The 15,434-nt window shown below is 45.9% G+C and overlaps 1 protein-coding gene across 4 annotated transcripts; it reads left to right on the top strand.

Annotated features, from left to right (window-relative positions):
* The first annotated feature begins 396 nt into the window (after nucleotides 1-396).
* On the top strand, nucleotides 397-14,745 carry LOC148505645 (uncharacterized). 4 transcript variants are annotated; one of them, XM_088447943.1, is made up of 9 exons: nucleotides 397-581; nucleotides 5,871-5,960; nucleotides 6,068-6,146; nucleotides 7,038-7,301; nucleotides 10,059-10,156; nucleotides 10,309-10,405; nucleotides 11,920-12,123; nucleotides 13,317-13,476; nucleotides 13,560-14,745. In XM_088447943.1, exons 2-9 carry the CDS (start codon nucleotides 5,904-5,906, stop codon nucleotides 14,095-14,097), a joined length of 1,497 nt encoding a protein of 498 aa, XP_088304069.1. In that variant the 5' UTR covers nucleotides 397-581; nucleotides 5,871-5,903; the 3' UTR covers nucleotides 14,098-14,745. The 4 variants fall into 4 exon arrangements, with proteins under 4 accessions (XP_088304069.1, XP_088304068.1, XP_088304070.1 ...); XM_088447942.1 differs by having other exon boundaries at nucleotides 397-597; XM_088447944.1 differs by lacking the exon at nucleotides 397-581 and having other exon boundaries at nucleotides 3,362-5,960.
* Nucleotides 14,746-15,434: the final 689 nt, after the last annotated feature.

Here is a 15,434-nt window from a genome sequence, read left to right as displayed (position 1 = left end):
TTGACCTAAAGGAGAAACAAACATTAATAGTGACATATATATTAATAATGTATACATTACAACATATGGTGTGGATCTGTGTTATTGTGGTACATCAGCAACTTCCCCAAATTCCTGCCAAAACTCCATCAGCTGCGTATAATGACTTCCCATACACTTCTAAGGTGCACCACTGACTCCAGCAACCTCTGCACCCAGCTATTTTATCCTACTTGTTTATTGTGTTTGCACCGCGTGTTGTTAATAAAGTTCATTTAGATTGTGGGTTCCACTCGACTTCCTGGTTATGCGGTTCAGCCGACTTCCTTGGTTGTGCGTTCCAGCCGACTTCCTGGTTGTGCGTTCCATCTGGGTTCCTGTCCGTGCGTTCCACCTCATTTCCGGTTCCTAGGAGCCCGTAGTCTCGGCCTAGCCATGGCCGGCGGGAGTCGTGATCGCTGGGCTTCTCTGCTCTGCCTTCGGGGACAGTTTTAGGGGAGGTCTGTCACATGACCGGCGGCCGCCCAATCCGTTTCGAGTAAACTACCGCACGGGGCGAAGGGTTACCTAGAAACCGACCAGTGCCTGCAGCTGGGACACACGTATGTATGGGGCCAGGTGTGTACTGCCAGCAAGTCTCTGGGGGCAACCATGCTGGGTATTACCCCAGATGGGTTAATCATCATGCTAGGTGTGTATACACACACATTATATATATATATATATATATATATATATATATACACTACCGCATGGCAAGCAACATCTGTAACGGAGCAATTAGCTAATAGGTATAATATATACATTAACCTAATTCGTAGTGGAACAGGACCTGTCATATAATGCATAACGTCATTCCACTACAATACAGAAAATCCAGCACGGTAAAGGGTACTAAAAGTGCCCCATCTCCCCATGTTGGCACACACACCCCTTAGGGCACCCGTTCCAAAGAGGGGAGCCCCCTTAGTAGTTATTGTCTGATAATCACGCGTAATCATGGGACGATGACCCTGGCACCACAGAAACCATTAGCCTCTCCAGAGATGGTGGAGGGAGGGTTGAGTTTTCAATGCCCAGATCTCCCCATCATCTTGGGTCAAACAAAAACAGGATGCCCCAAGTATTACGCAGTTTGGGGGGTTTTTTGGGTTTTCAAAATGGTATGTCTCTTTGGGCTACTATTAGATTATACCGCCACTTTGTTTAAGATCATTTAAAGACGGTAAAATCAAGCAAATCTGAACACAATCCTCTGCAGACCCTCATTATCCCTGCCAACCGCCTTCTTCCTTACACATAGAGCCGTAAGCCGCCGCTCGCTATATGTACCCTTGGTATATATTGTGCTAAAAGGCCTGTGAGTGTCGTTCTTCTCCCTAGTTACAGCTTATTGGCTACAGGCAATGTGACTGCCCCGAGAGAGAGTGCAGTCAGGTGGCCGGTGTAAGTGGTGGGCCATGGCGCAGTCAAGCGGGGTGTGTGGCACAGCAATTGCGTAAATGTGGCCTTGCCCCCTGCTATACAATGGCACAACTACAAGCATTTTAAAGCAAAGGGGCTCTCAACCGTGACGTGATACTGCATGAATCACGTGATAAAGGCGCCCGTAAAGCGGGTGGCTGCGGGCAGCTCCCGGGAGGCTTGCCTACTTTTCTGGGCGTCCGGGAGAGCCACCCCAAAATTCTGGAGTCCCCCACACTTCCGAGAGACTAGGAAAGTATATGTAGCAGGTTAGGTTGTGATTGGATGGGAATGTCACAGTGCAGTCATGCATTATATAGCAGGTAATTCTGTAAGGAATAAACCTAAGTCTCCTGGGGAGGTGCCTAACCCTAACCTCCCCCTGGGGGTGCCTAACCACACTTCCCCTAGCCTAAACAACCTCCCGGGGGGGTGCCTAACCCTAAGATCCCCCCCCCCCCCCGGGAATCGTAAACCTTAAAACTCCAACTGCCCCACGGCTGTCCGCGCCCGGCTTACCTTCGATCGGTAGGCTCGGTGTCAGGCTCCTGGAATAGGTAAAATGACAGGCGTCAGGATATCGACGCTTGTCATTTAACCCCTTGCCGGGATTAGACAGTCGGGAAGCAGATGATCGGGATTCCGTCCATCGGCTTCCCGACTGCTTCCCGTCTGTGAATGTATGGTGATGTCACCGAGTGAGCACGTTGCACAATCAGTGTATATAGCGCAGTATATTTAATATATAACTTCAGCATTAAATATCAGTAAACATTGCTCACCTGGTTGAAAAGTGACCCTTTCCCACCTGTATGAAGGGGTGCAAAGAACAAAACACAGATATATAATAACAACTTATAATAAATGGCATTACTTGGTGTCACTTACAGTCACCTCTGCAAGAAGGCCTCATCTGCTTTCTACTGCTTCTGTCTCAACTAGATGTCAATATAGCTTTAACTGATTGTGCGGTCCACCCGACTTCCTGGTTGTGCGGTCCACCAGACTTCCTGGTCATGCGTTCCACCCAACTTCTGGGTCATGCGTTCCACCTGCCCTGAATCCCTCATTTGCTGTGCAGCTGTGATTTAGATTAGTGGGCGGAATACCTCAGTGCGGGCTGTGGCCGTCACCCTGAGGAGGGCTCCAGCAGACATCGCCAGAGGAGGAAAAAGACAAGACTGCGCTGGAACGCACACCCCGGAAGTGGGGTGGAACGCAACCCTCGGGGCGGAAGTAGACTAGCAGAACCTTGATGCGAGTACCTGGGGGCAACTTCCTATTCCGGTATTTTAGTTGAAGGGGGCAGGGAAGCTTCTCCTGTCGGTAAGCCACAATTTACATCTGTAATGCACTGTGATGGGGCCATTGTAGATAGAGCAGATGGCATTGCTGTTACTAGTTGGCATGCCAGGCCGGCCATTAGGGAGCAATGTGCAGGAGGGTAATAGCCTGTCTTCATTGGTTGCTGGTTAGGATTTATTTAGGGGAGGTGTGGCCAGTGTACAAAGCAGAGAGAGGAACCCAGTACTTAGTTGCACCATTGCAGAGCCTATTCCCTGGTTGCACCCTTGCAGATCCAAGTCCCTGGGTGCATGATTCAGAATTCAGTCCTTACTTGCAGAGCATATTCCCTGGTGACACTGTGCAGAGGGCATTCCCTGGTGGCACTACACGTATTCCCTGGTGGCACCGTGCAGAGGGCATTCCCTGGTGGCACCACACAGAATCTAGACCTTGGTATTAAACAGACCCCAGTAATCCAGTGTGGCTATATATTGCCCTTTCTTATTTGGTCTAGTTTAGCCATAATATGACTAGTCCCTGTTGTCTCTGTGGAATAGATGGTCTAGTTTGTATTGGCCCAGTGTGGCCTTAGATGTTCTAGTTCCTATTGGCTCAGCTTGGCCATAGATGGTCTAGTTCCTATTGGCTCAGGTTGACCATAGATGGTCTAGTTCCTATTCGTCTAGTGTGGCCATAGATGGTCTAGTTCCTATTGGCCTAGTGTGGCCATAGATGACCCCTTCCTTGTTGGGCCAATGTGGCCATAGACTCAGTCCTTGATGGGCCTGTGTGACCATAGATAGCCTAGTCCCCGATGGGACAGTGTGATGGTAGATTCCCTATTCCACGTTGACCCAGTGTAGCCATAGATGGCCCCTTACTTGTTGGGCCAGTGCGGCCATATGCCTAGCCCTTGATGGGCCAGTGTGACCGGGATCTGAATGAAAGGTCAACAGTAAGAAGGTCGACAATGATGAATATGTTGACACCACAAGGTCAACAGGTACAAAAGGTCGACAGGTTCAAATGGTCAACACAAAAATGGTCATGTTTTGGGAAGTTTTTTCTCAACATTTTTAAGATGAGGGTTAGACACTTTGGGGAGTGTTAGGTTGCCGGAGGGTATGGTTAGGGTTAGGTACTAGGTGGAGGGTTAGGTTTAGGCACTTGGAGGAGGGTTAGGGTTAGGTACCAGGGGGGAATTTTAGGGTTAGCCATTAGGGAAAGGATTAGGAGTAAAAAAAAAAAAAAAAAAGTCGACCATTTTTTTTTTTTTTTTGTCGACCATTTGAACTTGTCAACCTTTTGTCCCTGTTGACCTATTGCATGTCAACCTATTAATTGTCGACTTTCTTACTGTTGACTTTTTATACCACACCCAGTATGACCATAGATTGCCTAGGCCTCTATGGGACAGTGTGACCATAGATCTTTCAGTTCCTGTTGGCCCAGTGTGGTCAATGAAGGCCCGGTCCTTGTTTGGCTAATTTGATCAGCTTGCCTAGCCCCTGATTGGATAGTGCCATAGATGGCCCGGTCCTTGTTTGGCCAATGTGACTAGATTGCGTAATGCCTGATGGGACAGTGTGGCCATAGATTGGGTAGTCCCCTTTGAGATAGTGTGACCATAGATGGTCCTGTCCTTGTTTGGCCAGTGTGACCATAGATTGCCTAGTCCCTGTTGGCCCAGTATGGTTATAGATATCTCAGTTCATGTTGGCCTAGTGTGGCCATACCCGTTGGGCCAGAGTGACCATAGATTACTTAGTAACCTTTTGGACAGTGTGGCCATAGATTGCCTAGTCCCTGTTGGCCTAGTGTGTCCATAGAGTACCCAAGCCTTCTTAAGCCAAGTGTGCATATAGATTGTACAGTCTCTGACGGCCCAGTTTCCCTTAGAGAGTCTAGTCCTCAGTCCTTTCATGACTGTGAGATTGAGGCAGAATGAAAAAGTGTCTTGCAATATATAGAGCTGTTATTATTACCTTTATTTATAGAGCGTTACAAGGTGTACGCAGTGCAGTACAGTGATAAGAATGTGTCCTCCAAGCTGGAGGACCGAAAGACATTATGAGCTTTCTGGAGCCGAACTCAAGGCTTTCAAAGTGAGGGCGATATAAGCCTTAAGGATCCTAGATCTTTAACTCCAGATACTCACAAAATATTTACGTTGGATGGCCGTTTTGCATTGTGGGTGCTCCTAGCGCAAAAGATGTCTTGCGCATCCCCTTTAATGACTATTGCTATTTTTGGAGAGGTTGATACAGTTCTTCCCCTAGACTAGTTCTTCTGTGCAGTTCCCTCCAATCTGCAGCTGTCCCTACTTTTAATGGGTCCACGGTTCCATTCACTGTTATGGAGCGTACACACGGTCAGATTTGTCAGACTTGTCAGATTTGTCAGATGAACGACTGAACGACTAAACGATTTGAACGATTTGACCAAAGTTTTGAACGATTTGAACGATTGAACGATTTTTGACTGCATTAAAATGAATGGAATCGTCCAAGTCTGACTGCAAACCCATCAGATGTCAGATATCGTTATCTGACAAACGGGAACGCGCATCGTTGATCGTCCATCGTTCAGGCATGTCAGATATGAACGATTTTCCTTCAGATATGAACGACTGAACGATTTTTAAATCGTTATCGTTTATATCTGAAGAAAAAATCTGATCGTGTGTATGCACCATAAGACATGAAAGCCAGTTCCTGATTGGACATCTAGTGAAATGGATAATTCTGCATGCTCATGAATATTGGTTCAGCCCACAAAACGTCTGCCTCCACTGGAAGTCTCGGTTACCCCTTCAAGTGGACTTTCCGATATCCTTAATTTTCAATAATGACCTCTAGTTATGTAGACAATGTTAATTAAACTCTGTATCACTTGTTTTCAGTTTAAATACATTTTGTCCAGCACCTTCCTGCTCTCACCGCCTTCTGACGCCTCCGGTGCCCTCTTGTCATGTAACTACTGGTCGGACACTTACTACACTCCCCCAGATACTTGTCCGGCCAGAGAACTGACCCATGCGTGCAGTGAAACGAGCACGCCGAATACGATTTAGTTACGCTGTAAGGAAAGATAAAGCAATAAGCATTAATGTATATTTTCATTGTGACTCCATCCCCCAGTTCCACCGTCCGTTAGTTCTCCTCTGACCACAAATGGACAGCAATCGATGTAAGCATGAAGATGACGTAATTCCCTCGCAGGATTTCAAGGTAAATGAAATAATGGAATAATAACGGTACCTGTACTGTTTATACTGTATCAATCTAATGTTACAGTCTTATGCTTCAGGAACGACGTTGTGTTTTACGAACTTTAGGGTGATGTGAAAGCTGGGAATGGGCGAGAGACATCTGTGAAGGTTAAAGAGGAGGAAATCGCTACAGATATCAGCACAGGTGGGTAATGAGCGCTAAGTGCAGAACCAAGGACCTCATTCAGAGGTGAATCCCGTCTTGGCTGCGATCCTGTACGCAGCGGTCGTGAGAAAATATGCAGCCGCCAGCATTTCTATCGAGACGCCCACTAGCGGCATCTCAAGTCTGCCGCTTGCGTACAAAGGCTGGTGAGGCCGGTTGCGCATCGGCCTCACCATCGGAGTTCGGAGAAACCCTATATCGCTCAGTACGTCCGTCACAAGTAAGTGCCGGATCCTTAACCAATGCGTACGAATTTGCCCCCGAAACGGTTTTGACACGCCTGCGTTTTAGTCGCTACTCCCCAGTTACCTTCCCCTACCAGTCACTGTCTGTCAATCACTCTCCGTCCTAATCCACACTACGATCGCTTTCGCAAGACCATCACAGCACATGGGCAGTACGACTCGGACGCATGCGCAGGCTGAAAACATGGGCCTCTTGCGACCGAAATCGACACTGTGTCCAAGTCTTAATCAGGCTCAGGGTCATATATTCTCCTTGTTCAGTCACTACAGCAATCTCATCTCCCACACCTTCCTGAAAGACAGCAGGCCAAACGTGCTCAGTTTTACCTCGCTTCCTCGTTATATCACCTGACCTCCCCTCTTGCTCTCACAGATTGGAGAGTTAGCTCCTTCTCTCTGCTGGACAACAGTACACCCTCCCTTCACCTTGCTAGCACCAAGGGAAGAAGAGAAGGGGGGTTGGCACTATAGGGGTCTACTTAAGGTGAGGTTACTTGGGTAAGTGGTCAGTTGCACAGAGAAGACAAGCAAGCTCCCGCCTACCCTTCCCAGTTAGTAAATAAAATATAAGGAATACCGGAGGGCAGGCAGATATCCTCACTAACGTTGTGTCTGTCATTGGCAGGCTCCATGGACCAGGGACATCAGCAGCGGACCAGGGCTAACTCAGCAATGCACCGAGAGTACGACGAGGCCCCTCCAGCCAAAAAACGCACATCCCATACACGTCGCTCTGGCTCTTCCGGGCGGCCACCCAGGGGAAAGGGGGCGGAAATGGCAAAGCGCATCACTTCCAGTGTGCCGGAACCAAAGGACCAATGCGATGTAGCGTGGGGAGTCCCTGGGGCTGCTGGCCTTGAACAGCGAACCTCCGGTGCTGAAGATCCAGGTGACACTGATTAGGGGATCCCTTGGGTACTAATCTGTGCAGGGAGTATCCTTCCAGACCCCCAGCATCCTTCTTGCACCAGTGCTATTCTCCTCCCTTCTGCTCCGGCCCACTGTCTTTACTCAGTTCCAACGTTCCCTTCTAGGGATGGCCATCTACAGCTCTACCACCAATGGCCATCGATGGTTGCGTGCTGTTCGTGTGCAGAATACAGTCAGGCATTTGCGAACATTGGATCGCCATCGCTGATGTGCGGAATCGGGGCCTCCATCAGTGACCAAAACCCTTGCCATAGACCATCAATGGATTGCAAACCATTGATGGTCAATAGACATCCCTACTCCCTCCCCCAGGGCCTAAATATCCTTCACATTCTCTGTCTTGCCTCTACTACCCGCATCCATGTAATTTTTTAATGTCGCCATTATGACCCCCTACCCACTCATTGTTCCTCCTACTTTCCCTCCTTACCATTCACTGCACATCCACCCAAAGCTCTCAGCTTGTAGCGCCAGTCTGTCTCTATCTGTGCGAGCATTGAGGAGGCAAGGGACAATGAGGATGTGTACTCTTCTGCCAACCTAGCAATAGATAGGGGGCTTTGCAGGAAGATGGCGAGGGGTACATGTGTTTTCCGTAATGGCAGCTTAGAGAAAGGAAAAAGAGAAATTAGCCAACAGATGGACAGTTGCAGACAAGACTCCAAAACCTATGACTAGTGGCTTAGCTGGATGTATCACAAAGTCACACAAGGGAAATACATTAATCTTTTATATTACATGTACCTGACCCAGGCTACTTATACGGAAAGCAAGTTTGATAATTAGGATATTATGGTTTGGTTAGCGATTACGCAGCCAATAGGTGAGGTTGACACAAAAAACCCACCATGAGCCACAGAAGTGCGCTTATTGTTTTTTAGTAATAGCCTCCGGGTTACCGTCACTGTACAACACTAAAGGCCCCCATACATCTGCAACGGATCGTCGCCTTGTAGCGATGGGATCGGAAACGCCGATCCGCAGGTCGGCACCATCGATGTTTCGCGATCCGTCGCAGAATCGGTGAAATTCTACATTTTAAATTTCACCGATCTGCCAATCACGATTATTTTTTAGTCGACATATCTGTGAAATCCAACATGTTGGATTTCAGCGATGCCGGGGTGCAGGATCGCTACATCGCGACGATCAGTCGACGGCAAAGTTGTTTGATGCAGCTACTATTGAGAAACGTGATTTTCTCTACGTTACTTGCTTTCATGCATGCGTACGATCGGTGGAAATGTCGCACAGCGCTGGTTATAGCGCATCTGACACTTGCCACCATGTCGTACTATGGGGCCCATTATGGAGTCGAAGAATGGGCCAATTACTGTACGGATGTATTAAAGACGCATTTACCAGAGAGAGAGAGCATTAACTCTCTCCTCTGGCCAATCGCACTCTCCGTCTTTCGGCTTCTGTGACTGGCGTTTGCATTCATGGACTCCAGAGACACCGATGCGTGTGCTCTCAGCTGGAGTCTTAGCGCTGGGTTGCTGTTGTAAAAACGTTATTTATAGTAAACGCAAACACTGTCTGTATATTCTGACAGCCAAGTGCCATAGACGGAGCTTGTGTGTGTGCCAGCGCCAGCCTGAGCTGGCGAAACCGAAAGCCGCACTTGTCAGAACGGCCAGTGCCACTCACCGTTTATAACTTTCAGAACACACCGGCGCCCTATCTAGTTGAGAGTGGCGCCGATAATGACTGGGGTGCATATCGGCCCTGTCATTATGATCACTTTGCTACATTTATGAATGAAGGCAACGGGTAACTGCAGCACACAACGTGCGCAGTTACCGCAAATACAGTTAACACATGCCCCTATAAATGGTGCCCCTGTTATGAATCAAACAGCATTGCCCGCATAATAAAATTAATTAATATTGCCCCAAAATAAAAAAAAATGTAAAGCCTTCATAGTAAATTAATATAGTCTCCGTAATAAATTGTTACTGTCCCCATAATTAATGTAGTCTCCCTAATAAGTACCTTATTTATTTTCTGTTTCGGCCAGCATGCGGTTTGAACTATTTCCCGTGCCCCCAAAAAATCTGCCTTATTGTCTGGCGGTTTGGCCCCAAATGAAATGCAGTTTGTGACTTTACAACCGCGACACAAATGTGGTTTGAGCTTTCATCCCCCATTCCGCAGGCTAGTAGACTCCGCAGTTTGCGGCTGAAAACCGCATCTGATGTTGGGCGATATGCAAAACCGCCCTGTATGAAATTTCCTCCCCTAACTACACATATTGAGATGGGAGAGAGGTTCTGAGCTGAGTATGACTGTGCAGGTCCCTATATGCACATTGTTAAATACATTTAAACAATGCATTCAAAACTCTAGTCTTACCGGCGAAACACTTAGACTCATAGCATCTGCTTACATCTCTTCCCTTCTATCCGGTTACTTCCTCAAATGTGATCTTCACCCCCATCTCTTCCTCCCTAATCACCTATGAGTCCAAGACTTCTCTTGTGCTGCACATTTTCTCTGGAACTCTATCCTTCCACCCTCTCTTTCCTGTACTACTTGCGCTCTAGAACCCAGCAGGAGATGGTGACCATTAATAAACCATTAATAATAGCTCCTGCTTTATTCTGCATCTGTGTCACATCATCCACGCTAAAAAATAAATCCGGTATTTTCTGGACACAAAAGTCTTCATCTATGTTTCCATCTGGTCACTCACCGTGTGTCCTCCTTCCTACAGATGGACTCAGTAACGGAAATACCCCAGAGAGATGTCCCCGTCCTCTTTATCCGCAGGATTATTCGGAGGACAATCACAGTGTTCCCCAGGATTATCAGGTAGATGAGATTACAATGATTTGTGCATAGCTACATATCTAGTCAAAGTTAACACAATAATATCTATAAATGTTTCGTTGAGTGATTTCTATGATAGTGAAATTATTAAATCATAGTTAAGTATCAATGTCTTGTGGAACAATTCTTTTTAGGGTGAAGACCTGAGCGATTTCAATATTGTTATAAAAGAAGAGATTAAGGAGGGGAGGGCAATTAAGGAGGAGGAAATCCCTACAGATATCAGCACAGGTGAGTAATAACCCGTACATACAGAATAGTAGTCACTATTGCAGTGGTGTCAAACTCGTGACCATCCAGCTGCAGTGGGATTACACATGCCAGCATGCACTTGCGCAGTTTTGCTATTAGGGCATGCTAAAACTGTGGCAGGGCATGCTGGGATTTGTAGTCCCACAGCAGCTGGATGAGTCATGAGTTTGACACCGCTGTTCTACACTGTCGCTTGTCAGTACAGACTTATGGATACAGATAATGTAGGGGGGAGGGGTATAATACAGGTCTGGGTACATTTACGGTGCAGTGGTTGGGGTCATTCTCTAAATCTTTGGGGTCTAAATCTTAAGAAGGCTCTATTTAAACTAGGGATGTGCAGGCTCGGATAGGTTCGAGTTTGCACGTGGAGTTCGGATTTTTCCCTCCAAAAAAACGGAACTCAGAACGAGGCAAAACGTCATCTTACATGGACGAACATCATCATTCCTGGTCTTTTGTCCAGGAATGATGATGTTCGTCCATGTAAGATGACGTTTTGCCTCGTTCTGAGTTCCGTTTTTTTGGAGGGAAAAATCCGAACTCCACGTGCAAACTCGAACCTATCCGAGCCTGCACATCCCTAATTTAAACCATTGAGTTTTGGCAAATTGCGGTTTAAACATTTTTACATAACGCATTTTTTTAATTTTTGTATATTTTTTAATTATTTACAGTTAAGTGCATGTATACTGAAGTTACAATGAAATTAATTGAACCCTGTGTTACTATATACATATACTGTACATTGTCGTACTGACCCACAGGAGTACAGGGGAAATCCACAGTGGTCCCCACGGCCTGAGGTGTCAGATTCTAGACTGGGTACATGAATTGCACATCATACTCTATCAGAGGGTCAGTTACTTGGTGGAGCAGGACCACGGATGAACATGGGTGCCTGATTCGCTCCTATAGAAACTACACCAAGATTCGCCCTCCTGCCAATCAAAGTGTTTGGTTAGGATTAGACACTTACCAGAGGGTTAGGGTGAGGCACTTACCCCGGTGGTTAGGGTTAGGTACCAGGAGGGTTAGGCATTTACCGGAGGGTTAGGCACTAGAAGGGACGGTTAGGGTTAGGCACTTACCCCGGCGGTTAGGGTTAGGCAGCAGAAGGGTTAGGCACTTACCGGAGGGTTAGGCACTAGAAGGGACGGTTAGGGTTAGGCACCAGGAGGGTTAGGAACTTACCGGAGGGTTAGGCACTAGAAGGGACAGTTAGGGTCAGGCACCTACCCCGACGGTTAGGGTTAGGCACCAGGAGGGTTAGGCACTAGAAGGGACAGTTAGGGTCAGGCACCTACCCCGACGGTTAGGGTTAGGCCAGTCACCAAGGGAAGCATGCTACACGCATCACAACAGTGAGAACCATATATTCACCACAACAGTGACATATTATAAGGGCAGTCCCCTTGGTTGGAGAAGCGTAGACCTTATGCCTTTGGCACACGTGCAGATTAACTAGAGGACGGCTTCCTGTTTCCACACAGGAAGCTGGCGGCAAAGAGAGAAAGGGGGGACCAAGATGGACCTGGAGAAGCTAGCCAGCGCCATGCAGCTGCACCAAAACCTGTTTGACTCCTCCCACCCCCTCCATTACAATAAGTACAAGAGGGACGAGAGCTGGGAAGCCATTTGCAGAGCCCTTGTGCCCAACTGGGAGTCTATGTGCAAACTGGAGAAGATTGAGAAAGGTAAACACCTGGCAGCACGCGGCGCACGTTTCCCAACTAACTCATGCAGCTCATTGATTTGGTGCACTATATATAATATATGTGTATGTGTGTGTCTATATATATATATATACTGTATAGGGCCGTATTCAATTAGCAGCGAAAACGGACGTTTTTTTTTGCTATTAGTGTAAACAACTGTTTTTCAACAAAAAAAACGAGAAAATTTTTGCCAAAAACAGGCGAAAAAAAAAACTGGAGAAAAATTTTCTCCATCCCAAACCCGGACAAAAAAAAATGCAAAATATCTATTTTTGGCTAAAAATGTGGGGATTTCTTTCAGAACCCTTTGGACACGCCCTCCTAATGATAAATTATTGGGGGGAAAAATCGTAATGGGTACTTTGGTGAGAAACGACCGTGCAAATTTGGGGTGAAAAAAAAAAAGTTGAGAATGGTTTTAATGTATTGGGTGAGACTTTTTGTGGGGCCAGTATGGATGCGTCAAGTGTTTTAAACATTGCACGTGATCGCAGCAGACGCTTTTTGAAAATTGCGTTTTCACGACACGAAAATATACTTAAACCCATTTACGTGGAACAGTCATTTCCTGGAAAAAAAAAATTGCTTTCTATCTCTTTTCAATGATTTTTTTTTTTTTTTTTTGCCCAAAATTTGTGCGGTCGTTTTTTTGCCAAAGTAAGCAACTTACAAAAAAAAAAATTTCCGGTAATTTATCATTCAAAGGGTTCTGAAAGAAAATTTTTAGCCAAAAATAGAGATTTTGCATTTTTTTTCTCCTGGTCTGGGATGGAGAAAACTTTTCTCCAGTTTTTTTTTTCACCTGTTGCCGTTTTCGTCTGTTTTTTTGTCGAAAATTTTGCCGTTTTTGTCGAAAAACGTCCGTTTTCGCCAATGGCGAAAAAAAACGGACGTTTGTAATGCTAATTGAATACGGCCCATAGGGAGAGAGAATGTGTAAGCAAAACACACTGTAGACAAAACTGCAAATACGGCGGCATTCAGAGAAGTAGACAGACGAACACACCGTGTTCCGTTTCAGTGTATAAATGTGCACTTTCATCAGAGACAAACACACACAACTCTCACTAACCTTATATATTTACATGTACACCCTCCAGCGCTCCTCAGTGACGTCACATGTGTATTTTATTTCAGTAATGTTACATGTTTGTTTGTTTTCGGTTCTACAGATAGAGAGTTGCATGTGAAGTGGCGGTCACTTAAGGACCGCTTCCGGAAAGATCTGCAGGCCGTTACGTCTGCTCCAAGCGGCTCAGTGCCAAAGAAGATACATACTCACCCTCTGTTTAAACAATTGATGTTCCTTAAACCAAGTATGGAGCTCCGTGGGTAAGTAGCCATCTTCATGTGTATCAGATATTAGTTTAAAAAAAGAAATAAAAAAATAAAAAAAATGTATTTCCTCACCAAAGGGCGTCTGGCAAAGACGAGTCCACCAATGCATCGGGAAGTGTGGAGGATGAAGCCATGATCGCCTCAGAAGGAGAAGCGCAGAGTGTTTCAGGACTGTCCACCGATGATCCCCCTACCTCCACAGTGGAAGCAGAAGTGCCGTCTCCCCACGTCCCGCCCCCCAGGCCGCCGGCCGTACGCCCACAGAGGAAAAACAAGAAGCGAACTGTAGACACAGACGTCCACACGGCCGCATTGGTCAACATTATCGATGGCTTGAAGAGCCAGTTGCAGGGCTACATAGAAAAACAAAGGGTGGCCACCCCGCCACCGCCGAAAGACGATGACGAGGCGTCCTTGTTTTGCAAAAGCCTGATAGGAAATGTACGCAGCGTAGCCCCAGACCGATTGCTCAATTTGAAAATTTCAATGATGAATTTAATCCACCACCATCTCAGTGCACCTTATCCACCACCGACATATCCACTGTACTCCCCGCCAAGCCACCCTTCCTACGGTCCTCATTTTTATGCACACAACATGGGCCAGCAGAATTAATCGCTCTTATTAAGTGGCCCGCCTTTAGCTGAACCATACGCCAACTGTACTGGTCACGCTCTTGCCCCCAGCTCCGTCATTTTGATAATTAACTCTCATGGATAGACAGCCCCTAGGAGAGCCCATCGATGCCATCTGCGGCTTCCCGGTCTTATCGTCAACTGTGGGACTCCATTCCGTAGACGTTGCTTAACCATCTAGTGCTTAAGGACACAAACGTTGGTTGCACCTTCAAAACTTGCACCAGTCCTTCGGCAGTTTCTCCGTTCGAGTATGGCCGTCTATGCAAGCGGTAGAGCGTGTGTGTACACAACCTCCCATGACACTTCCATAAAGTGCCCAGAATACGCTGTCCTTTTTTTTTTTTTTTTTTTACCACCCCCCTGTTGATGCCCAATAACGTTCCTTACATTGTCTATACAGTTCTTCCCGCGTGGGATGGATTCTCCCTATGGCTCGTTTATCAAGGAGACGGATGACAATGCAGTGACCTCTCTAGGACCCTACCTACCTCTGAATTCAATTTTGAAGTGTATAATGCAACTTCAGAAGTTGTATTTTGCGCGCACTGGTTGGCAAAAACTGCACTATTTTTTCATATACTGTTTTTTTTTCTTTTTTTTAAATAAATTATCAGTGGAAAACGTTCGATGGGGCCCGGTTCAGTTTTGTAAATTATATTGTTCAAAATTTTAATATTGTATATATTATTTTTTATAATTAACCTTTGAACGTATCTCTTTGACCATGTCTTCTATATTTTCTACTTAGCTTATGCTGGTATGTAATAAGGGGGCTATAAACAATAAAATGACAAGTCTCTTATGAATTATGTCGGAAGCCGGCCCGTCAGAGTGCGCAGAATTCCGAAAAAGGCATCTCGTGGGTATCTAACGGAGCCTTTTGGTATTTCGCAATGCACACAAGCCATAGGGTTACAAAAACAAAGACTGCAATGGATATAGAAGACCTGTTCACAGGTCCACTGTAAAATAAAAAATGTTTTTACCTATGTGAAGATAATAATTATGTTTAAAGTATGTAAAATGAAGCCTACACATATATTGTCTATAGATATAAAGTAATGTTAATAAAATAACATTTTTAACTTTATAATAATTTTTTCTTATTTTTTTTTATATATTTTTGAACATTTAAGACTATATTTAAATCAATAATTCAAATGATTGATCATAGAGGAATAAGAAAGCAATTATGTGTTAAAATATGTAATGTACTCGTGGGCTGGAAAAATTGAGACGGCCGCTTCCATTCCCAGTAGATGCCGTCGCACCCCTGCATTAAGTGGTATATTCTGCAGTAGAAGTACTATATAT

The sequence above is a fragment of the Taudactylus pleione genome, unplaced genomic scaffold (genome assembly GCF_031769625.1).
Source record: "Taudactylus pleione unplaced genomic scaffold, aTauple2 ptg000445l, whole genome shotgun sequence".
NCBI classification, from domain to species: domain Eukaryota; kingdom Metazoa; phylum Chordata; class Amphibia; order Anura; family Myobatrachidae; genus Taudactylus; species Taudactylus pleione.
This window is presented reverse-complemented; position numbering and strand designations above follow the sequence as displayed.

Excerpts from the sequence above, each read along its gene's own strand:
- LOC148505645 (XM_088447943.1), top strand. The coding sequence starts at position 5,904 with ATGGACAGCAATCGATGTAAGCATGAAGATGACGTAATTCCCTCGCAG. Across the intron at positions 7,302-10,058 it reads CTCCGGTGCTGAAGATCCAG|ATGGACTCAGTAACGGAAAT; the intron begins GTGACACTGATT and ends TCCTTCCTACAG. Across the intron at positions 12,124-13,316 it reads ACTGGAGAAGATTGAGAAAG|ATAGAGAGTTGCATGTGAAG; the intron begins GTAAACACCTGG and ends TCGGTTCTACAG.